This window comes from Macaca mulatta, chromosome 3, assembly GCF_049350105.2.
Source record: "Macaca mulatta isolate MMU2019108-1 chromosome 3, T2T-MMU8v2.0, whole genome shotgun sequence".
Lineage (NCBI taxonomy): Eukaryota > Metazoa > Chordata > Mammalia > Primates > Cercopithecidae > Macaca > Macaca mulatta.
Genome location: NC_133408.1, coordinates 2991544 through 3014255, shown reverse-complemented (window position 1 = coordinate 3014255; position 22712 = coordinate 2991544). Strand labels below are relative to the sequence as shown.

General features: G+C 50.5%; 3 protein-coding genes across 10 annotated transcripts in view; all 3 read right to left on the bottom strand.

Annotated features, from left to right (window-relative positions):
* TSPEAR (thrombospondin type laminin G domain and EAR repeats) overlaps positions 1-22712 on the bottom strand; it is a 228583-nt gene that overhangs the window by 32951 nt on the left and 172920 nt on the right. For all 8 annotated transcript variants that reach the window (XM_077995537.1, XM_077995538.1, XM_077995536.1 and 5 more), the window contains 2 exons: positions 2976-3214; positions 83-173 (listed from right to left, as the gene is read on the bottom strand). In XM_077995537.1, coding sequence (XP_077851663.1) covers positions 83-173; positions 2976-3214 — 330 coding nt within the window. The remainder of the gene's footprint in view (positions 1-82; positions 174-2975; positions 3215-22712) is intronic.
* LOC114669803 (uncharacterized) lies at positions 7385-8293 on the bottom strand. The gene is made up of 2 exons (XM_077997853.1): positions 7782-8293; positions 7385-7652 (listed from the first exon to the last, which is right to left on the bottom strand). Exons 1-2 carry the CDS (start codon positions 8291-8293, stop codon positions 7385-7387), a joined length of 780 nt encoding a protein of 259 aa, XP_077853979.1.
* Positions 16015-16925, bottom strand: LOC711986 (uncharacterized). The gene is made up of 2 exons (XM_015132750.3): positions 16402-16925; positions 16015-16305 (listed from the first exon to the last, which is right to left on the bottom strand). The coding sequence occupies exons 1-2, from the start codon at positions 16870-16872 to the stop codon at positions 16015-16017; spliced, it is 762 nt and encodes a 253-aa protein (XP_014988236.3). The 5' UTR covers positions 16873-16925.

Sequence of the window (22712 nt, the reverse complement as noted above, 5' to 3'; positions counted from 1 at the left end):
TGTTTAGAGCAGTAAGACAACCGGCCTGGGGCAGTTCCATCCCACAGCACGGGTGTTGGGAGGGCAGCCCCTCCATACTCACCGTGAACAGGCCTTTGGCTCTCCTCCGGCTGCCGACGAAGAATCGGGCTCCTCTCACCGACAGGGTGGCCGGGAAGGGCACATCGGCCATTCTGAAAATATCAGAGGACAGTGTTAGGGCCACAGGAGAGTGGTCGCACCAGTTTACTCACAGAAGGAGCGGGAATGAGCCCCTCACTAAGCAGCGTGCACCGTGCCGTGGCTGCCACACAAAGGACGGCACACGGCCGATCGCCTGCACAGCTCTGGAGGCCAGTAGCCTGGATCAAGCTGGGGCAGGGTTTCTCCGAAGGCTCCAGAGGAGGACGCTTCCTCGACTCATCAGCTTCCGGTGGCTCCAGGTGCTCCCCGTGACCTGTGGCCATGTCACTCTGGTCTCTACCTCTCCCCTTATCTGTCTCCTGGTAAGGGTCCTAGTCGCACTGAAGCAGGGCCTGCCTCACTCCAGGATGACCTCAGCTTGACTTGATGACTGCAAAGACCCTGTTTCCAGGTAAGGTCACGTTCATGGGTGCTGCGTGGACATGAATTCTGGGGGGCACTTCACCCCAGGGCCAGGGCCTTCTGCAGAAGTGTGTGGTGACATGCTTAGTGGTTCTTCTCCATCTCACGGTGAATGTGCCATGGCTTCAACCTGTACAGGGTCCTCCGGCCCACTCACCCTCCCTCCACTGAGCTCCTGCACCATCACCCGGCCTGGGGTGCTGGGACACATGGCTTCAGGGCAGGAGGAGGCTGGTGACCCACGAGGGTGTCAGGAGCAGGCGGTCTTGATGAGTGAGTGGAGGCTGAACACCGGAGATGGAGCAAGGTGGGTGGCCACTGGGGGACGGTGTGGCTAGAGCTCCTGGGCAGAGGAGCAGGGGTGCCTTCGGGCTTGCCTCCCCAGCCCACGCTGCCACTGTCTCTTGTAAAACGTCTGCTCCTTCCAGTCTTTGCCATCTGGCTGCAGCTGGCCATGGTGAACTCAGCTCCTGCCCTGCTGTCCCAGAAGGCCCCGTCCTCTGCACACAGCTTGGCCTCTGCTAGGGTCCAGGCTTCTGGCCCCTGAAGCCCTGGCCTGTACCCTCCATGGCAACCTGCCAAGGGCTTAAGTTCTTCCGTGGCCACAATCGGCTCCAGGCCTGTGACTCCTCATGTCCCACCATCTCCCCCAGGAAGTCCACTTTTAAAACATTCGGGGAACATTCCTAATCATTATGCTTTCCACCCTAATTTCTTCCTTTCTCCTGAGGAGGCAGGTGAATGTCTGTGCAGGCCTCAGGCGCTGCCGCTGCATCATTCCTAGCTGCTGTGGCAAAGCCAGTCAGGCGGCGTTGATGTCCAGCCAGAAGGCCTTTCTTTACGGGGTGGGAAGCCGCTGCCAGGCCAGGTTGTCTTCCGCCCGCATGGCACCTCCCTGGGAGACTCTCAGCTCTCGGGACCTGAGAACTCATCACCCTCCTGAGGGCCCAAATGAATTTGGGGTAGGGTGGGAGAGAGGCTATGATAAAAGTGTGTTTAAACTAGCTGCATAATAAAAATACTTACAAGTTTCGTAACAAAACAGAAGATCCTACCTTTGAAAGTAATATTTGAAGGCTGGGCGCGGTGGCTCAAGCCTGTAATCCCAGCACTTTGGGAGGCCGAGATGGGCGGATCACAAGGTCAGGAGATCGAGACCATCCTGGCTAACCCAGTGAAACCCCGTCTCTACTTAAAAAAAAAAAAAAAAAAAAAAAAAAAAAATCTAGCCAGGCGAGGTGGCGGGCGCCTGTAGTCCCAGCTACTCGGGAGGCTGAGGCAGGAGAATGGCGTAAACCCAGGAGGCAGAGCTTGCAGTGAGCTGAGATCCGGCCACTGCACTCCAGCCTGGGCGACAGAGCGAGACTCCATCTCAAAAAAAAAAAAAAAAAGTAATATATGAAATAATACTTTACTATTTAATAGATTTAATATAAACTGGATCATTTGCAATTAAAAAGACAGAAGCGCAGTCCTACTCCACAGTGGTAGATCCTGACATTGGTAACCAACTGGCTGAGCTATGGGGACTGAGGGCTCCTGTCCAGGGGACCTACTGTCAGGCCACAGAAACCAGGTGACGTCAAAAACGAGAAACAAACTAGGCTTCCAAAAGCCCCCATTGTGTCCAAGGCTTCAAAGGATAATCTTGTACTCATTTGGAGTTTTTGTCAATATTTGCTCCCTCGTCAGCGAGGAACCTGCCATGTGGAGTCGAAGCCAGGCCTGGGCCTCCAGCCTGGTGGTTGGGGAAGGAGTTACTCCGACTTCCTGCGGCTGCCTGTTGTGATGTTAACGCCCTCCCCACAGTGCTGGTCCCCTGCCAAGTCCCCTGAGCTACTTGTAGAAAAGGAGTGTGCTTGGTGTGATCGTCCTTACCTGGTTCTAAGCCGCTGAGTCTGATGTGCAGCGGGTTTTGTGTTTAAGACATGGAGAAACATTAAAATCTGGGTTTTGACAGCAGTGTGCTTCATAAACTCTCCCTGGATTCCCTTTCCAGCCCGAATCCAGGGCATCACTCACCACCTGCTCTCGCCAATGCCCACTCTGCCCACAGATGGTGAGCCTGCCTCGCCCCATGCAGCCCTTCAGAGGTTGGCAGGGAGCATGACCTGACCTCCCATGGTCAGCCCCTGCCTCATGAAAGGCTCCTGCTCCCTGGGCGGCTCCTGCCCCGTGGATGGCTCCTGCCCCGTGGGCGGCTCCTGCCCCGTGGATGGCTCCTGCCCCGTGGGCGGCTCCTGCCCCGTGGATGGCTCCTGCCCCTCCGCCCTGTGACTCCTGGCCCTGGTCGGCTCCTGCAGGCATTGCCCGGTGAGCATGGCTGAAGGACGCCCGGCCTGGCAGGACTCTGTGGGCCGCAGGTGCACCCTCCCCGGGTGGGTACCTACATGTCCACTGGGAGGCCGCAGTCCGTGGTGAGGGAGAAGATGCCTGCAGACACAGCCAGGACCAGCGTGTGCCAGCGACTGTCCACCAGGGCCGGGCTGCGGAAGGACACTCGGGTCTGCCAGGCGCCGGCCGTGTCCTCGCGAAGGAACAGGAAGTGCAGCTGGGCAGGCGAGAACCGCAGGCCCAGCAGCAGCAGGTCGCTCTCCTCCGCCACCACCGTCAGCAGGTACTCGTTCCTCTGCGGAGACAGGGCCAGACTCAGGACGGGACGGGGGTAGGGGTCGGGCACGGGGGCGGGGCAGATGGGAAGGGCAGAGGTGATGAGCACAGGTGGTGAAAGGAGAAGGGGCTGACTGGAGGGGCGGGGCGAGGCGAAGGGGTACGGTGGATGGGAAGGGCAGGGCAGATAGGGGCCCTCTAATTGGCCCTCTAATAGGGACGGATGGGGTTGATGGAGGGCTAGGGCTGGTGCGAGGGGTGGGGCTGGTGCGAGGAGTAGGGCTAGTGTGGGGTGGGGCTGGTGTGAGGGGTTGTGGCTGGTGTGAGGGGTTGTGGCTAGTGTGAGGGGGTGGGGCTAGTGTGAGGGGGTGGGGCTGGTATGAAGGGGTGGGGTAGGTGTGACGGGGTGGGTGGGTGTGTGAGGGGGTGTAGCTGATATGTGAGAGGGTGGGGCTGGTGTGTGAGGGGTGGGGCTGGTATGTGAGAGGGTGGAGCTGGTGTGAGGGGTGGGACTGCTGTGAGGGGGTGGGACTGGTGTGAGGGGGTGGGGCTGGTGTATGAGGGGGTGGAGCTGGTGTGTGAGGGGCGGGGCTAGTGTGAGGGGTGGGGTGGGTGTGAAAGGGTGCGTGTGTGAGGGGCAGGGCTGTTGTGAGGGGGTGGGGTAGGTGTGGGGGGTTGGGTGTGCGTGAGGGACGTGGCTGGTGTGTGAGAGGGTGGAGATGGTGTGAGGGGGTGGGGCTGGTGTGTGAGGGGGGTTTGGCTGATATGTGAGAGGGTGGGGCTTGTGTGTGAGCCATGAGGCTGGTATGTGAGAGGGTGGAGCTGGTGTGGGATGGGTGGAGCTGGTGTGAGGGGGTGGGGCTGGTGTGAGTGGGTGGGACTGGTGTGAGGAGGTGGAGCTGGTGTGGGATGGGTAGAGCTGGTATGAGGGGTTGGGGCTGGTGTGTGAGCCGTGAGGCTGGTGTGAGGAGGTGGAGCTGGTGTGGGATAGGTGGAGCTGGTGTGAGGGGGTGGGGTTGGTGTGAGGGGGCGGGACTGGTGTGTGAGCCATGAGGCTGGTATGTGAGAGGGTGGAGCTGGTGTGGGATGGGTAGAGCTGGTGTGAGGGGGCGGGACTGGTGTGTGAGCCGTGAGGCTGGTATGTGAGAGGGTGGAGCTGGTGTGGGATGGGTAGAGCTGGTGTGAGGGGGCGGGACTCGTGTGTGAGCCGTGAGGCTGGTATGTGAGAGGGTGGAGCTGGTGTGGGATGGGTAGAGCTGGTGTGAGGAGGTGGAGCTGGTTTGGGATGGGTGGAGCTGGTGTGAGGGGGTGGGGCTGGTGTGAGGGGGTGGGGCTGGTGTGAGGAGGTGGAGCTGGTGTGGGATGGGTGGAGCTGGTGTGGGATGGGTGGAGCTGGTGTGAGGGGGTGGGGCTGGTGTGAGGGGGTGGGGCTGGTGTGTGAGCTGTGAGGCTGGTATGTGAGAGGGTGGAGCTGGTGTGTGAGGGGTGGAGCTGGTGTGAGGGGGTGGGGCTGGTGTGAGGGGGGTGGGGCTGGTGTGAGGGGGTGGGGCTGGTGTGAGGGGGCGGGACTGGTGTGTGAGGGGTGGGGGTGGTATGTGACAGGGCTGATGTGTGAGAGGTGGGGCTGCTGGGCCAGGGGCAAGGCTGGCTCCAGGGAGTAGGGACTGGCTTAGTCAGGAGCACGGGTCCATGGTAGAACCAAAGGCACCCCCACACACTAGGATGGCTAATTCCCAAAGAACAGAATGTGTTATGCTGGCGACAATGTGGAGAAACGGGAACTATTGTGCACTGTTGGTGGGAAACTAAAATTGTACAGCCACTGTGGAAAACAGTGGCTCAAAAAGTTATAAACAGAATGACCAAATGATTCAGCAATTCCACTTCTGGGTCCATTCTCAAAAGAATTGAAAGAGATGCTTGTACACCCATGTTCATAGCAGCTTTACTCACAATTGCCAAAAGGTAGAAGCAACACAAGTGTCCATGAACAGATGCATGGGTAAACACAATGAGGTCCATCCACACAGTGGAGTATCAGTCAGCCATAAAGAGGGAAGGAAATGCTGACACACACTACAACATGGATGAACCCTGGGGATGTTCCGCTTATATGAGGTCACTAGACTGGTCAGATTCACAGAGACAAAAGGTAGAATGGTGGGTGCTGGGGCTGGGGGGTGATGGGGAGTGAGTGTTTAATGGGTGTGGAGTTTCAGTGTTGAGAGACAAAGAAGTTCTGGAGATGAATGGTGGTGATGGCTGCACAACAACATGAATGTCCTGAATGCCACTGACTGTATCCCTAAAAATAGTTTCGATGGTAAATTTTATGTTATGTGTATTTTACCACAGTTGAAAAACAAGAATGAATACAAATGCAGTGTCCACCAAGACCTCAGAGCTTTTTGGCTTCCTTTCCAATTTGGGTTATGTGAAATGAAGTACTTGATTATACTTATTTGCAATTTAGATTCCATTAACTCCTAGCCTAACACAATTAAAGAATTGAAAGTGATTAAGCCTGAAAGGTAAAGCAGGTGTGAAAACAGAGAGTATACAGTCATGTGAGGCCAGACCATGTTTCACCGACCGTGCACAGCACAGGGGATGGTGGTCCTGTAAGATTATAACACTGACTTCTTACTGTATCTTGTCTGTGTTTAGAAACACAAATACACTGTTTGTACACTGCGACTGCCTGCAGTATTCACACTGTAGCGTGCTGTAAGGTTTGCAGCTAGGAGCCGTAGAACCTTGGTGTGCAGCATGTGCACCATATGTGTGCACCATACAGCCTAGGTGTGTAGTGGGCTGCACCGTCTAGGTTTATGTAAATACACTCGGTGATGTTCACACGATGACAAAATCGCCTAAAAAATGCATTCCTCAAAACGTAATCCCGTCATTAAGCAACACATGACTGCATATATATTTTTAGCAAGTCTTTGTCCATGTAAAATTGGAAGCCATATTCTAGGCAGCCACTTTTCTAAAGAAGCCAATCACCGCCTATGGTCTGCTTTTTTTTTTTTTTTTTTTTTGAGACAGAGTCTTGCTGTGTCACCCAGGCTGGAGTGCAGTGGCGCAATCTCAGCTCACTGCAAGCTCCCCCTCCTGGGTTCAAGCGATTCTCCTGCCTCATCCTCCTGAGTAGCTGGGATTACAGGTGTGCACCACCATGCCTGGCTAAGTTTTGTACTTTTTAGTAGAGACAGGGTTTCACCATGTTGGTCAGGCTGGTCTCGAACTCCTGGCCTTGTGATCCGCCCACCTCGGCCTCCCAAAGTGCTGGGATTACAGGCATAAGCCACTGTGCCTGGCCACAGTCTGCATATTTAATTTAATGTTCAATTCAGCAAAACCCACTTGTCCTAGTTTGGGTCCCATGCCCCTGGTTGTCCTCGGAGTGGAGAGGACAACCCAGCCCCTTTGATGCTATGGTGGGAGGCGGCCACCTGAACTCACCCCGCTCCCCATGAGAGGGAACACTCCCAGCTGGAGGTTTTCAGAGCATGGGTGTGATGTGTGGATGCCAGTAAGAGACAAAGGAAAGACAAAATCCTTCCAGTGATGGTGGGAACGTTAGGGAGCCTTGAGGTGGGGCAGGGAGCTGGCTGGGAAGGGAGAGCTGAGCCCACAGCCAGGAGAATTGTGGCAGGGAGTCTCCACCCCAGCCCTGCTCACACCCAGGGCATAAGGGGGCTGAGCAGGACTGAGCCTTCCTGGATGTGGCCGGAGTCCCACTTGGTAACCCGTCCAGAGGAGGTAGGCCACTGCCCTCATTCCTAAAAACAGTCATGGCTGGAGGAGACCAATGTCAGCTCACACCATGTTTTCCCCCCAGGAGCACAACAGGAAAAGAGAATGGTGACCAAGGACAGTTTATTGGGGAGCAGGAGGAGGTGCTGAGAGGCTCAAGTTGAGGCCAGGTGACCCAGTGCAGAGAAGCTGGGAGGGAGGACAGGGGACCCAGCAGGCATGTGAGCACATGGTGGGAGGCAGGAGCTGGGGAGCAGCAAGGATGGGACTCCTGGGAGCAAGGAGGGGGAGGTCACCTCAGCACAGGGGAGACACGGGGACCCCATCCCAGGTGGGGGCAGCCACCTAACCCAGGTCAGGACCTGAACCTGGCTGGCCCTGGGGGACATGCCTGTCAGCAGCTGGACTCCTGGCCTGAGAAGAGGCCTCAGCAGGCCGGGCGGGAGCACGTGGGGCGGCAGAGGAGGGACACGCAGGAGGCCGGGTGGCAGCAGCTGGGCTGGCAGGAGGAGGTGGGGGCACAGCAGGAGGGGACGGGCACGCAGCCGGTGGAGCTGCACACGGGGCGGCAGAGGAGGGACACAGAGGAGGAGGGTCTGCAGCAGGAGGTGGTGCAGCAAGCCGGCTGGCAGCTAGACTGCTGGCAGCACAGTGAGGAAGCCCCAGAGCACACAGGCACACAGCAGAAGGACTTGCTGCAGACGGGCTTGCAGCAGACAGGCACACAGCAGGCCTGCTGGCAGGAGGAAGAGGCACAGCAAACTGGCTGGCAGCTAGACTGCTGGCAGCATGAGGAAGCCCCACAGCAGACAGGCACACAGCACACAGGCTTGCAGCAGACGGGCACACAGCAGGCCTGCTGGCAGGGGGAGGAGGTGCAGCAAGCCGGCTGGCAGGTAGACCGCTGGCAGCATGAAGAGGAATCCCCAGAGCAGGTGGGCACACAGCACACAGGCTTGCAGCACACAGGCTTGCAGCAGACGGGCACACAGCAGGCCTGCTGGCAGGGGGAGGAGGTGCAGCAAGCTGGCTGGCAGCTAGACTGCTGGCAGCACGAGGACGTGCAGGAGCTGGTGCAGCCTGATTGGCAGGGGCTGGGCTCACAGACCACCTGGCAGCAGGGGCTGGACACACAGCTCACTGGGGTGCAGACCAGGGTCAGGCAGGGGGCTGGGGCGCAGCAGCTGGGGGTGCAGCAGGGGGGCTCACAGCAGCTCTCTGGGCAGTCGTCCACCTGCCAGGAGGAATCAGTGCAAGAGTCACCGGATCTGGGCAGGCAGACCCGGCTGCTATAGCTCAGATCACTGGAGCAGAGGGACATGGTGGATGCGGCCATACTGGGGGTTGAGCCGGGGGTGTGTGTGCGTGAGTGTGTGTGTGTGTGTGTGAGTGAGTGCCTGAGGTGCTGTGGGCAGCTGGGCTTTTATATCTGGCTAGGGTGTGTGTTGTTCTAGCTGGAGGCTCCACAAGTCTTCCCTTTCCTTGTTGGTGTTTTGAGCTGGGTCCTTGGAGTCCTCATTCATTCTAGTTTATTTACACAACACTATTTGCCCAGCCTGTAAAATCCCTGATTAGGGTTGAGGGCTGGGTTGATGCCCTGTTCTGTGCCTGGTGCTCTAAGCAGACATTTCACAGAACATGTATCCTCAGCATGCAGGCTGTCTTTTGAGCTGTGCACTCTGTTATGTTGCAGGGGACCTGAAATCCCAGACTCTGTGCCTGGGCAACAGGGCGCTGAAAGTCAGGACAGAGTGAGGGCCCCTCTGATGAGTGCTGCTCATGAGCTGAAGACGCCCTGCACGCAGAGAAGGGCTGAACAGCAGGCTGGAGCCGCTGCGGCGAGAAGGAGTTAACGGGAAGAGAGAAAGAAGTGTCTCACACACAATGCAAAATGACACAGATGGCATATATAGGAGAAAACTTAAGAGAAACATGATTCTTCCAGAATATCCAATGTTCATCAAATAGGATTTTCCAGAAAGAGCGGCAAAAGGGAGAAATCAAAATCGGAGAAAACTTCCCAGGATGGAATGAAAACAAGGGTCTTCAGATTTGAAATTTTACCAAATATGGGACAAACTGAATGGAGAATGCTGCACATCTGGACAGGCTGGTGACACTTCTGACACCAAATATAAAGAAAAACCCTAACAACCTCTAGAGAGACTGGCATCCTACTGCAGCTTAGAAAATCTGCATGTCCAGGCCGGGCGCGGTGGCTCACGCCTGTAATCCCAGCACTTTGGGAGGCCAAGGCGGGCGGATCACAAGGTCAGGAGATCGAGACCACGGTGAAACCCCGTCTCTACTAAAAATACAAAAAATTAGCCGGGCGCGGTTGTGGGCGCCTGTAGTCCCAGCTACTCGGGAGGCTGAGGCAGGAGAATGGCGTGAACCCGGGAGGCGGAGCTTGCAGTGAGCCGAGATCGTGCCACTGCACTCCAGCCTGGGCGACAGAGTGAGACTCCGTCTCAAAAAAAAAAAAAAAAAAAAAAGAAAATCTGCATGTCCAACGACAATCGAACCAAGTCTTCAGTCTGCGGGAAAGTTACTGGGAATATCGAACTCTACTAAATCATCTGGTCTAACGGAAATCAGAGCGTTTCACACAATGCAACTATGAAATGTCTTCAGAGCATATAGTCCCACAAAACAAAAAGCAACTTCAAAGAGAAGTATAATACATAAAAGAATAAGGAGCAAAAAAAAAAAAAATCAAAAATTAGGTTCTTAACTTCTTTAGGGAGAGGAAGTACACCTGCTTCCCTTAACCTTATAGAACCAAATAGCAATGATTAATCCTCTTCCTCCTTATCCTCATCCTTCTCCTCCTCATCCTTCTCCTCCTCATCCTCCTCCTCCTCCTCCTCTTGCTTCTCCTCCTCGTCCTCCTCCTCCTTGTCCTCCTCCTCCTTGTCCTCCTCCTCCTCCTCCTTGTCCTCCTCCTCCTCCTCCTTGTCCTCCTCCTCCTCATCATCCTCCTGCCCTCTCCCCCTCTTTCTCCTTTTTCATTTAATTCACCCTTTGTGGTGCATAGTTCCATGAATTTTGACAAGTATTTCAAGTCCTGTATCTACCACCACAGTGCCAGACAGAGGAATTCCAGCATCCTCAAAAATCCCCTTGTGTTGACTCACTGTCTCTTCTAGAATGTCATGTAACTTGGACATTCAGTGTGTAGAATAATGAATGGAATCATGCAATATGCCACCCGGCAGGTCTCACTTGTTTCACTGAGCAAAATGTGCTTGGGATTCATCCAAGTTGTGCTGTATGTCAATAGTTTATTGCTTTTAATTGCTCAGTAGTATTCCATTGTATGGATATACCACAGGTTGTTTACCCATTCAATGACTGAGGGATGTTTTGTCTCCTGTTTTGATGATTATGGACAAAGCTTCTGTAAACATTGTTTGTGTACAGTTTTTGGCAGCCTTGAACTCCTAGGCTCAAGTGATCCTCCTGCCTCAGCCTCCCGAGTAGCTGGAACAATATGAACATGCCACCTGCCCAGGTAATTTTAAAGTTTTTGTAGGGATGGAGTCTCACTAGATTGCCCAGGCTGGTCTTGAACTCCTGACCTCAAGCAATCCTCCCAATTCAGCCTCTCAAAATGCTGGGGTTACAGGTGTGATCCACTGCTCTGGCCCCTTTTTATTCTTTTAATGCTTGTGGGATATGTAGTAATGCCTCTTCTTCCCTTCCTGATATTGACAATTTGTGTCTTTGTTATCTTTTCCCAGTAAGTTTAACTAGATGTTGATTAAATTTATCTTTTCAAAGAACAAGCTTTGGTTTCATTGATTATCACATTGTTTTATTATTTTTCACTTAATCAATTTCTGCTTTTATCTTTACTGTTTCATACTTTATGCTTGCTTCTGGATTAATTTAGTCCATTTTTCATTTAAAAACTTTAACCTCTTTATGTCATTTTATGTAAAGTGTACTTCTTGCAAGAAGCATAGTTGAGATTTGCCTTTTTATCTAATCTGACAGTCTCTTTTCCATGCCTCCTTCTCTCTCTTCGTGAGAACCCCAATTACATGTATGTGAGGTTACTGGATGTTTCCTACAACTCACTAGTGCTTTGTTTCTTTGTCTCTGTGTTTCCTTTTAGATTGTTTCTATTGCTGTGTCTTCATATTCACTTGATTTTTCTTCTGCAGTGTTTATTCGGCTGTTAATCTCATCCAGTGTAATTTTCACCTCAGGTATTGTTTTCCTCTCTAGATGTTCTGTTTGTGTCTTCTTTAAAAAGATCCTCCTCGTCTTTCCTTGATATGCCTACCTTTTCTCTAACTTCTTGAATGTATGGAATATAGTTATGACTCTTTAATGTCCTTGCTTACTAACTCTATGATCTGTGACATTTCTGAGTTAGTTTCACCTGATCTGATCCTTAATAGGTGTGACATTTTCCTGCCTCTCTGCATGCCTGGTAGTTTTTGAATGGATGCCCAGCATTGTGAATTTTATGTTATTGGGTGCTGGATATTTTGATTCCTACGAATGCTCTTGAGCTGTGTTCTAGGGTGCAGTTAAGTTACTGGAAAGCTCATTATCTTGCAGCTTGCCTATAAGCTGGGTTAGGCAGGACTGGACCAGTGGTTACTCTAGGGCTAGTTATGCTCCCACTTCTGAGTCATCTACCCAGTGCCTTGAAAACTACGAGGCTTTTCCACCCCAGCAGGTGGGAGTGGGCACTATTTCTGGCTCTGTTTGGTCTCTGAGGGTTATGGCACCTAATTTTATCAGTTCTCCCCAGTCTCAGTCTCACACACATTTGCTGGTCATTACTAAGCTGAAGATTTGAGGGGACCTCTGTGGAAGCTGGCAGCTCTCTTGGTGCAGCCCTTTCCCCTCTGGCACTCTGTCCTAGGAACATGAACTGCCTTGGTCTTCCTTGCCTCCCAGATCCATCTCTGAAACCCAGGTTCCCCTGTCTGCACTGTCTCCTGGAAACTCTCTAAGCAGGGTGTTGGGAGGGATGGTCATGAGACTTCTGTGTTTGCCTCCTGCTCTCAGGGGTGCCTGTGCTGTGCTGCCTCAAGTCCAATATCCCCAACCACTGTTGCATGATTTTGATAATTGTTTCAGCTGGCCCGGGTGGGAAAGTCCATCTAGTCCTTCTTACTCCATCCTGGTGTGTTACTGCAACACCCGGGGTTCAGTCTGGGTCCTGCTGTTCACACACAAAAAGCCAGTCACTGAGACAATCAGTTGCCCAGGAAGAAGGCTTTAGTCGGGTGCTGCATCGGAGGAGATGCAAGTTCAGTCTCAAATCCATCTTCCTGACTAAAACCAGGGATTTATGTAGCAGGGAAGAAATGTAGCAATGTGTAAAACAAAGGCCTCTCAAAAAAGTATCAATGAGCTTTTTTGCTCATTCAATCAATCAATCAATCACCAGATCACCACATCCTGACAATGAGGCATGGGGCCCCTTGTTCATCATCATTGCTTCCTTGCCCAGATAAAGCTAAGGTTTTGTTTGTTTTCATTTTTGTTTTTTGTTTTTTTGAGACAGAGTCTCACTCTGTTGCCCAGGCTGGAGTGCAGTGGCAGGATCCCTGCTCACTGGAACCTCCGCCTCCCAGGTTCAAGCAGTTTTCCTGCCTCAGCCTCACAAGTAGCTGGGATTACAGGCGCCCGCCACCACACCCAGCTAATTTTGTATTTTTAGTAGAGACGGGGTTTCACCATGTTAGCCAGGCTGGTCTTGAACTCCTGACCTCAGGTGATCTGCCTGCTTCGGCCTCCCAAAGTGCTGGGATTACAGATAAAGCAAAGTTTTGAGCTTTAAGACCAGAAGGATCAGTTTCTATGTTTATCAAAACAAAACAAAAGCAAAAACAGACAAAAAAACTACCTATGGGGCTATTAGGTCTTTTTCCACCGGAAGTGAACTTTCTGTTCTGCCCAACTTTGTTTCCACTCCAAGCTCCTTACCCTCAGGTTGGGAGACAGAGGGACCCTTCCATGGAAGGAAGCCCTGGTGACTCAGGCTCAAGAGTTCACAGTGGCCGAGTCCAGCCCTGTCAGGCTTCTCCCTGCGGCCACTGGTGCTCCATGGCTGATGGAGAGGAGCGACCTGCCCAGCTGCAGGGGCTGCTCGCACTCTGGCCCCCTTTCCAGGCGGTGCTGGGCTTCTCCCATCCTCAGGCTGCTGCTCCTGTCAGTGCTCCCCTGGGCGTCCTCCTGCACAGACCTCAGCAACACTGGCTTCTGGGCCTGGTTCCTACCCACTCGAATTTTGGGCCCTTGGGTGATATCTTGCCATTAAGTTCTGTCCTAAATGGAACCATGGATTTTTCTTTTTCTATCTGATAATTCTGTTTCTATTTGGGATTTAAGGAGATTTAGAAACTATGCCTCAGGGAACACCATGTCTTTAGAATCCACTTTTCCCCCTCTGAACATTCCTTCTTGATTCTAGTAAATGAAAATTCATAGCAAAAAGGAAATAGAAAGACTTGGTTTAAAAATAAAAGGTTTCTACTTAAACCCCACAGCAAACACCGTGTGCAGTGGTGAACCTTTGGCACTTTCTCATGAAAGTCAGGAACAATCAAGGATTCTTTTAATTTTATTCAGCATTATCCTGGGTGTTCAAAGTAATGTTGCTACAGGAAAAACAATAGAAATGGGAGTTTTAAAGATTGGAAATGAGAAGCTAAATTCTCCTTATTTTCAAATGATAAGCTCATCTACACAGAAAAATCCAAGAAAATCAATGACAAACTGTAAGAACTAATAAGAGAACTTGCAAAGGAAAGGAGCTAAACATATGGTTTGATATGAAGACAATATATATACGAGTAGTTTATATAGATATATATGTAAGATTTATGTACGAAGACAACATAACAGAAAACTGTTCCCCATTCACACTAGTAAAACATCCCTATGAAATACCTAGGAATTAACCCAAAGAGGAATATTTTAGACCTATAGAAGAAAATGATAGAATTCTAAATGGGCCTATTGTACTATGTAACTGCAAGGCAAGACAATATGAACAATTATAGTTTCCTCCTACATATTTAAAAGCTCAATGCAATCCCAATAAAAATTATAGCAGTTTAAAAACTACTTGAAAAGCTTTCTAAAATTAATCGAGAACAAGCTAGAATCAACGTTTTTAGAAAATAAGATAGTGGCACTTTCCTTATGAGCTGTTAGGATGTATTATGAAGCTGAATAACATAGGTAAAACATCTGGAATGGATGCAAGGGTAGATCAAGAGATTCATAGAACAAAATACAAAATATAGATTTCAGAAGCAGACTATTCAAACATTTTTATCAGGTGAAAGAGATGTTTCAAATGGGAGTTGGAGAGAACAAACTAACTTTAAAAAGGGACAGTTGGCTATTGGTGGAAGAGAAAGATTAATACGTCATACCTCACACAAGTCCTATCAGCAAATGGGGCAAAAAGTTGAATCTAGGCAATGACAATGAAACCAGCATCAGCAAATGTAGGCCTGTTTCCAGTCTCAGGGAGTGTGCCGTACAGAAGCAGTGACGGGTTTGGAAATATTTGGAGTGCATGTGATGGACAGAGGGTCCCCCAGCCCTAAATCCATAAGACAAACACACAGCATGATGGAAAATGGGCTAAGAATGTGAACAGGAAACTGTGGGCGGCCGTGCACTTAGGCCATAGTGGGTTCCCAGTAGCCGTCAGTGCAGAGGGCAGGGAGCTGAGAGCAGAGCAGGCCGAGCCGGGGTCACGCAGGGTCCCCCAGTCACTGAGGGCACTGGGCAGCAATCACACGCCCCCCCCTCAGCCCCCCGCCTGGGTTCCACCTCACTTTCTGTGGCGTTTCTGCGCCTGCTGTGACCACAGCCACGGCAGCACCACATCCATCAGGCTGTGGCCGGTCTGGCTGCGGGGCGACTGCAGCATCCCGGGCGGGCATTCTCATCAGGGTTTTGGTCTCTGCAGCTGGCCTGGAGGAGCTTGTCTCAGTCTGAGGACAGACTGCTCTGCTCAGAGCCCCATGTGCTGCCTGATCTTACCACTGTCCCCACTGACGGCCTTTCCCACAGGACACCACAGGCAGCTCATGCCCCCTGCGTGGACCAAGCCTTAGAGAGATGGGAGTGTCGCTGACTGTGTGCCCACACCGGCGTCATCTGTGGGACCCAGGCTCCTCATCCCTATACCTCCGTGGAACCTGCTGCCCCCAGAGAAGAACCCGGGCAGTGCCCAGGTTTCGGGGAATCCTGTGCATCCGTCCGCCCACCCCATGATGCTTTTGTCCCCATCAAGTCCCTTGTTTCCTGTGCAGGTGCAGCACCCCTCACTCTCCCCTCGCATTGCTGCTAAATGGGCAGAACCCTCAGGGGGTGGCACAGAGCGAGTGACCAGACCTGGAGGCTGCAGTGCCCGGATGCCAGATCAGCTTCCTGGCAGGTGACCCTGCAGGGTGGGCTCTCCCAGGTGGGACAGTGGGACGGCCCTGGGACCTGGAGAGCCCCACAGCCCAGGGCACCACAGTGAATGACCAGGCTCAGGAAGACCCGGGCATGGAGGCTGAGCCAGGACTGAGCCTTCCTGGGAGTGGCCGGGAGTCCCACCTGGTGACCTCCCTGAAGGAGTTAGGCCACTGTCCCCTGTGACTTCTAGGTTAAGTCACTCACTCCTAGAAACAGTCATGGCTGGAGGAGACCAATGTCAGCTCAAAACTGTGTGTCCCCCCAGGAGCACAACAGGAAAAGAGAATCAGGTGACCAAGGAGAGTTTATTCGGGAGCAGGAGGAGGTGCTGACAGGTTCAAGTCGAGGCCAAGTGACCCACGGCAGAAAAGCTGGGAGGGAGGACAGGGGACCCAGCAGGCAGCTGGGCACCTGCTGGGAGGCAAGAGGTGGGGAGCTGCAAGAATGGGGGCTCCTGGGAGCAAGGAGGGGGAGGTCACCTCAGCACAGGGGAGACACAGGGACCCATCCTAGGTGGGGGCAACCACCTAAACCAGGTCAGGAATTGAACCCAGCTGGCCCAGGGGGGTGTGCACATCAGCAGCTAGACTCCTGGCCTGAGCAGAGGGCTCAGCAGGCCGGGCGGGAGCACGTGGGGCAGCAGAAGAGGGACACGCAGGAGGCCGGGCGGCAGCAGCTGGGCTGGCAGGAGGAGGTGGGGGTACAGCAGGAGGAGACGGGCACGCAGCAGGTGGACCTGCAAACGGGGCGGCAGAGGAGGGACACAGAGGAGGAGGGTCTGCAGCAGGAGGTAGTGCAGCAAGCCGGCTGGCAGCTAGACTGCTGGCAGCACAGAGAGGAAGCCCCAGAGCACACAGGCACACAGCAGACGGGCTTGCAGCAGACAGGCACACAGCAGGCCTGCTGGCAGGGCAAGGAGGTGCAGCAAGCTGGCTGGCAGCTAGACTGTTGGCAGCATGAAGAGGAAGACTCAGAGCAGGTGGGCACACAGCACACAGGCTTGCAGCACACAGGCTTGCAGCAGATGGGCACGCAGCACACCTGCTGGCAGGGGGAGGAGGTGCAGCAAGCCGGCTGGCAGCTGGACTGCTGGCAGCATGAGGGTGTGCAGGAGCTGGTGCAGCCTGATTGGCAGGGGCTGGGCTCACAGGCCGCCTGGCAGCAGGGGCTGGACACACAGCTCACTGGGGTGCAGACCAAGGTCAGGCATGGGGCCGGGGCACAGCAGCTGGGGGCACAGCAGGGGGGCTCACAGCAGCTCTCTGGGCAGTCGTCCACCTGCCAGGAGTCAGAGTAAGTGCTGGAGCAGACGGACATGGTAGATGCGGCCATGCTGGGGTTGGGGAGGTGAGCTGGAGGAGGTGTGAGGGAGTGAGTGTGGGAGTGAGTGAGTGTGTGAGTGTGTGAGCTTCGTGGGGCTCTCCGGCTTTTATACCCCTCCTGGTCTTGTTGTTCCAGGGCCCACATCCTCTCCTTCCTGGTTGCTGAGAGGCAGCGTGTGTCGTGACTAGAGATGTTTTTTTGCCTGTGATGTGGCCCAGCTCATAAATCTCCTGTCATGTCTGGGCTGTAGCCTGTCCCATGTGGATCCCTGGGGGCAAGAGTGGAGGTGGGCCTGGTCTGCACCCCTCCAGTGCTGCCCAGGTTGTAAGAAGGGGGCTGTAAAGGCAGGGGTGGCCCTTCACCCTTATGCAAAGTGTGGCATGCCAAGGCAAGAGCTGTCCCACTCATGATTTTGGGGGCGTCTCCTCCCTAAAGTAGGTCCTCACTGAAGAGGCAGAAGCAGCCAGTAGAAGCACAGGATCACTGGAGCAGCCGGCAAGAAGGTGCAGCAGGGGCCAGTGAGCCCTGCAGTGGTGGCCCTGCACATTCCTTCCCCCGTCCCCATCACTGGAGGAGCTAGAGCCCAAAACAGGGAGAAGAGGAGCAAGGAAGGAGAGGCCATGCCCCTCCCCACGGCCTTCCCCGAGGCCCCGTCAGACGTGCGTGTTGGAACACTGGGGATAGGACTGGGTTTTGGACAGGAAAGAAACGTTTTGGACTGGCCCATGGATTTGGTTCTGCTTTTAAAGGTCATAGCTTTATGATGTGCTTCAATCATAGATAACTCAAGTCCCATGATCAATATTTCTTATTTGTGCATTTTTTTTTGTACAGATGGGGTCTCAAGTGATCCTCCTGCCTTGGCCAAAGTGCTGGGGTTGCAGGCGTGAGCCCTGTGCCTGGCCATCATCAGTGTTTCTGCACCATGTGTCTTCCCCGTTCCTGCTCATTGTCCTTTCTGTCCTCAGCTTCCGTTCCTCAAACGTAAGCTGCATGTGGGCAGGAAGTGTGTTTGTCTTGTTCACCACTCAGTCCTCAAAGGCCTAAAATAGTGCCTGGCCCAAGGAAGAGCCTTTATAAAAATGGGCTCAAGTTATACTTTTTTAGAGAAATTATTGAAGAGTAATTCTGAGCTCTGAAAATGATTCCATTGTGCCACCTTTTTCTTATGCTGTATAAAATGCTCTGTCAAGTTCTCCTTTCGTGTGTGGGGAAGTGGCTTACATCAGACTGACATCTAGCTGAGAAAAATGAGGAAATCTGGTTTACAAACAAAATCTCTGTTCGTAAGGGCCAGGAGGTATCAAGACAGCTGAGACTTGAGTGAATCCCCATTAGAGAGAAAGTGCACAGAAGTGACTCCAATATTCCTTGTGGATTTTCTTATTGAGGCATTTACCAATTCACAGACCATAGCCAAAAGGCCGAGAGGCTGATCAGCTAAGCAGAGCTTTTAGTAGTCTCACGGAATTAGAAGAAAACACAGAGTTCAGGACCTGACAAGGTGGAGGGAGTCTAGTAAAAAGAAAAAAAAAGGCCGGGCGCGGTGGCTCAAGCCTGTAATCCCAGCACTTTGGGAGGCCGAAACGGGCGGATCACGAGGTCAGGAGATCGAGACCATCCTGGGTAACACAGTGAAACCCCGTCTCTACTAAAAAATACAAAAACTTAGCCGGGCGAGGTGGCAGGCGCCTGTAGTCCCAGCTACTCGGGAGGCTGAGGCAGGAGAATGGCGTGAACCCGGGAGGCGGAGCTTGCAGTGAGCTGAGATCCGACCACTGCACTCCAGCCTGGGTGACAGAGCGAGACTCCGTCTCAAAAAAAAAAAAAAAAAAAAAAACCTAGTCTTTCAGTTGGAAATGCTGAATATAAGTGAAGGGCTACCCCTAGGAGGAAGGAAAAACCAGAAAGAAGAACGAAGCCTATCTTTAAATCAGCTCGTATTGAACTCATATGATCTGCCTGTAGCCTAACTCCCTCCCAGAAACAAAAGTGATCTCTTCTGGAGACAGCAGCATCAACAGAAGCTCAAATAATCTTATAAATTTTCATAAAGTCCTTCATTCAGTCAAAAAATTACTAGGGATACTAGAAGACAAGACCAACTGACCAAAAGACCAAGAGGAAAAAACAAACAAGAGAAACAGATGTGCAGGAGATCTACATATTAGAATTGTGAAACTGGAATTTAAAGTAATGCTGATCAACTTTGCTCAAGAAAAAAGAGAACAAATGGAGAATTTCATTGTCAAACTGGATTTATTAAATGGAATCAAACAGAAATTCTGGAAACGAAGAACACAATAGCTGAAATTAAGAACTAAGTAGCTTAGCTTTACAACCTATAGACAAAACCAAAGAGAAGATTAGTAAAGGAAGGGAGATGAGGAAATTTCAAGCCTGAATACTGAGATGGGAAAGAAAAGAGGGAAATAAAGAAAGTGGAGCAATAAATATGCCTGTATTTTGTGAAAATCTATGGGAAAAATGATTGAATCCTACAAGGAGAGGAGTAAAATAGGGGTAGTAAAATATTTGAAGATATAATGGACAAGAACTTTAACCTGATGAAATGTGTAGATGCAAAAAACATTTAAGAATCTTTAGGCCAGGTGTGATGGCTCACACCTGTAATACCAGCACTTTGGGAGGCCAAGGTGGGCAAATTGCTTGAGCTCAGGAGTTGAAGACCAGCCAGGACAACATAGCAAAATCCAATCTTGGTCGGGTGCTGTGACTCACACCTGTAATCCCAGCACTTTGGGAGGCAGAGGTGGGCGGATCACAAGGTCAGGAGATCAAGACCATCCTGGCTAACATGGTGAAACACCATCTCTACTAAAAATACAAAAAAAAAAAAAAAAAAAAAAAAAAAGCTAGGCGTGGTGGCAGGTGCCTGTAGTCCCAGCAACTCGGAAGGCTGAGGAGGAGAATGGTGTGAATGTGGGAGGCAGAGTGTGCAGTGAGCCGAGATCACACCACTGCACTCCAGCCTGGGTGACAGAGCAAGACTCTGTCTCAAAAAAAAAAAAAAACTCTACAAAAAATATAAAAAATTGGCCCAGCTTGGAGGTACATCTGTAGTCCCAGCTACTCAAGAGGCTAAGGAGGAGGATCACTTGAGCCTGGGAGGTAGAGGCTGCAGTGAGCCAAGATTGCACCGCTGCACTCTAACCTGGGCAACAGAAGGAGACCTGTTGAAAAAGAAAAAAAAAAAAAAAAAAGAAGAAAGAAAAGAAAAGAAAAAACAAAAAGAAAAAAGGAACCTCCCAAACCAAGAATCTTTAGCAAGTGAATACAAAGCAAACTACACCTGGGCACATTGGGGTTGAAATCCAAAGACTGAGAAAAATTTAAAAACAGCCAGAGGAAAACAAGACATAAAGACATATTACCTTCAAAGAAGCAACAATAACATTAACAGATGACTTCTCAGTGAAATGATGGAAGGTAGAGGACAATGGAATGATATATTTACTGTCTGAAAGAAGAGAAGCACAAAGCTAGAATTCTATACCTGGGAAGAAGATTCCCCCAAATGAGAACAGAATAAAGACATTCTCTGGACACTGAGAGGATGTGTCACCAGCAGGATCTGCGCTACAGAAAATACTAATGAGAGCATTAGGCAGAACAAAAACAATCACAGATGAAAGCAAGAAGTTGATAAGGAAATGAAATGTAGCAAAAGAAGAACACATGGGGAAAATCTAAGTGAATGTTCACTGTATAAAATGTCTTATACGTTGTAAAATATTCATAGAAATAAAATACATAGCAAGAACACAAAATTCAGGGGGCTACATGGAGTTCAAGTGGCTTAAGCACAGTGCACCATCTGAAAAATAATATAAGGTCTAATTTACATTAGACTTTAAAAAGTCATGGATTTGTGTTATAATCTCCACTATAATAATAGAGGAATATACAACTCACTAGGAAGTAGATGCATGTACTCGGTTGACTCATGCCTCCCCAAAAGTCATCTCCACCCAGAACTGCACAATATGACTTTACATGGAAATAAGGTATTTGCAGATATAATTAGTTAAGTCATATGGGATCATAGTGAACCTTAAATCCAATGTCTAGTGTCTTTACCAGAGAAAGGAGAAGGAAGTCCAGACGTACACACAAAGGGAAGAAGATGATATGACAACAGAGGCGAAGATTGGAGTGAAGATAGAGGCCAAGGGACACCAAGGTTTGCTGGGTGCCACCAGAAGCTAGAAGTGGCAGGGACAGATTCTCCCTTGGAGCTCAGAGAAAGCCTGGCCCTGCCCAACTGAGGAATGCTGTGTGCTTCGTTTCGGGTGCCTGGCCCTCAGAACTGTGAGAGAATAATTTCCCATTGTTTTCAGCCACTCCTTTGATGTAATTAGCTATGGTAGCACTAGGAACCAATACAATGAAGGAATAAAACAAAACTTAAACCACTCAATCCAAAAGCAGTAAAGCAAGGAGATAAAAGGGAGTAGATTCCTTGCATAAGCAAAAACCAAAGTGAGATGGGAGGTTTAAACTCAAACGTATCAGCAAAGCCCCACATTCTTGCCAGTCCTGCACAGCAGATGTGTTGTTACTTTAGTCAACACAGCTGTATAGAGAGAGTCACTGGGGTTTAAGTTTGCATTGTCCTGATGATTCATGATATGGAGCATGTTTTTATGTGTTTATTTGCCATCCGTATCTGTTCTTTAGTGAAGGGTCTATTTAAGTCATATATTACATGGCAAAATACTAAACACCGTGGGAATCCATAGATGTGATATTATGGCAATAGTAATAATAATAAGACCCAAAAAATCAGTGCCTGTTCGGGGTTAGGGTGGGGATGTGGAATGACTACAAAGGGGCAAGAGGGAAATTTATGGGATGATGAGAGGCCTCTGTATATTGTTGGTGTTGGTGGAGACACAACTGTCTATTTGTCAAGACACAGAATCCAACAAAAGGAAAAATCCCAAATATATCATATTGATTAAATGAATCTAAGATTAAAAGCCATTCTACAAAGCAAACTATGGACCCAAAGACTTTCACCACAGAATGCTGTCAAATAATTGGGAGAGAAATAATGCTAGGCTTAAATTTCTCAGCTTGTTTCATTAGGCCATCATAATTTTCCAGACCTTAGGAAGTGGGACCTGAAGTATTGTCTTCTAGTGAGAGCAACTGAGGAATGCTGTGTGCTGCCCAGGGGGCCACATGGATGTTACCTGGGGACATGATGGCCTGGCTGGGGAGGGGCCAGCCACAGGCCAGGAGAATGGCCCAGAAAGGAGGCTAATGAGGAAGCCACTGTCATGCAGAAGCTGGAGCAGACTCATCAGTAGGGGCTGGGCCCACAGGACATTATGCGTTGATGAAAGTGAATCCATCAGGAAGATAAACCAATTGTAAGTATATACATATCTAATATCAGATCACCAAAGTATGTGAAACAAAAATGGACAGACATGAAGAAAGAAACAGACAGTTCTGGTTCTACAAAAAGAGTTAGAGACATCAATGAGTCATTCTCTGTAATTAAAAAAAAAAAAAATGGAATTAAATTGACATTCAGTAAAGAAATAGAGGACTTGAAGAACTCCCTAAACAGGTCTAACATAGATGCAGAAACACCCAACCCAGCAACAGCAGACAACACACTCTTCTTAAGTTCACATGGAGCAGTTGCCAAGTTAGACTGTACCTTAGGCCACAAAACTAGTCTTAATAATTTAAAATGATCAAACTCATACAAACTATCTTCTCTGATTATAATGGAAAGAAACTAGAAAATAACAGAAGAAAAACTGGAATTCACAAATATTTGTATATTAAATTACACACTGTCAAACAACCAATGAGTCAAAGGAAAAACTAAAAGAGAAGGTAGAAAATACTTTGAGACGAATAAAAAAGAAAACACAGCAAACCAAAACTTATGACATGCAGTGAAAGCAGTATATAGAGGGAAATTGATAACTGAATGCTTACAT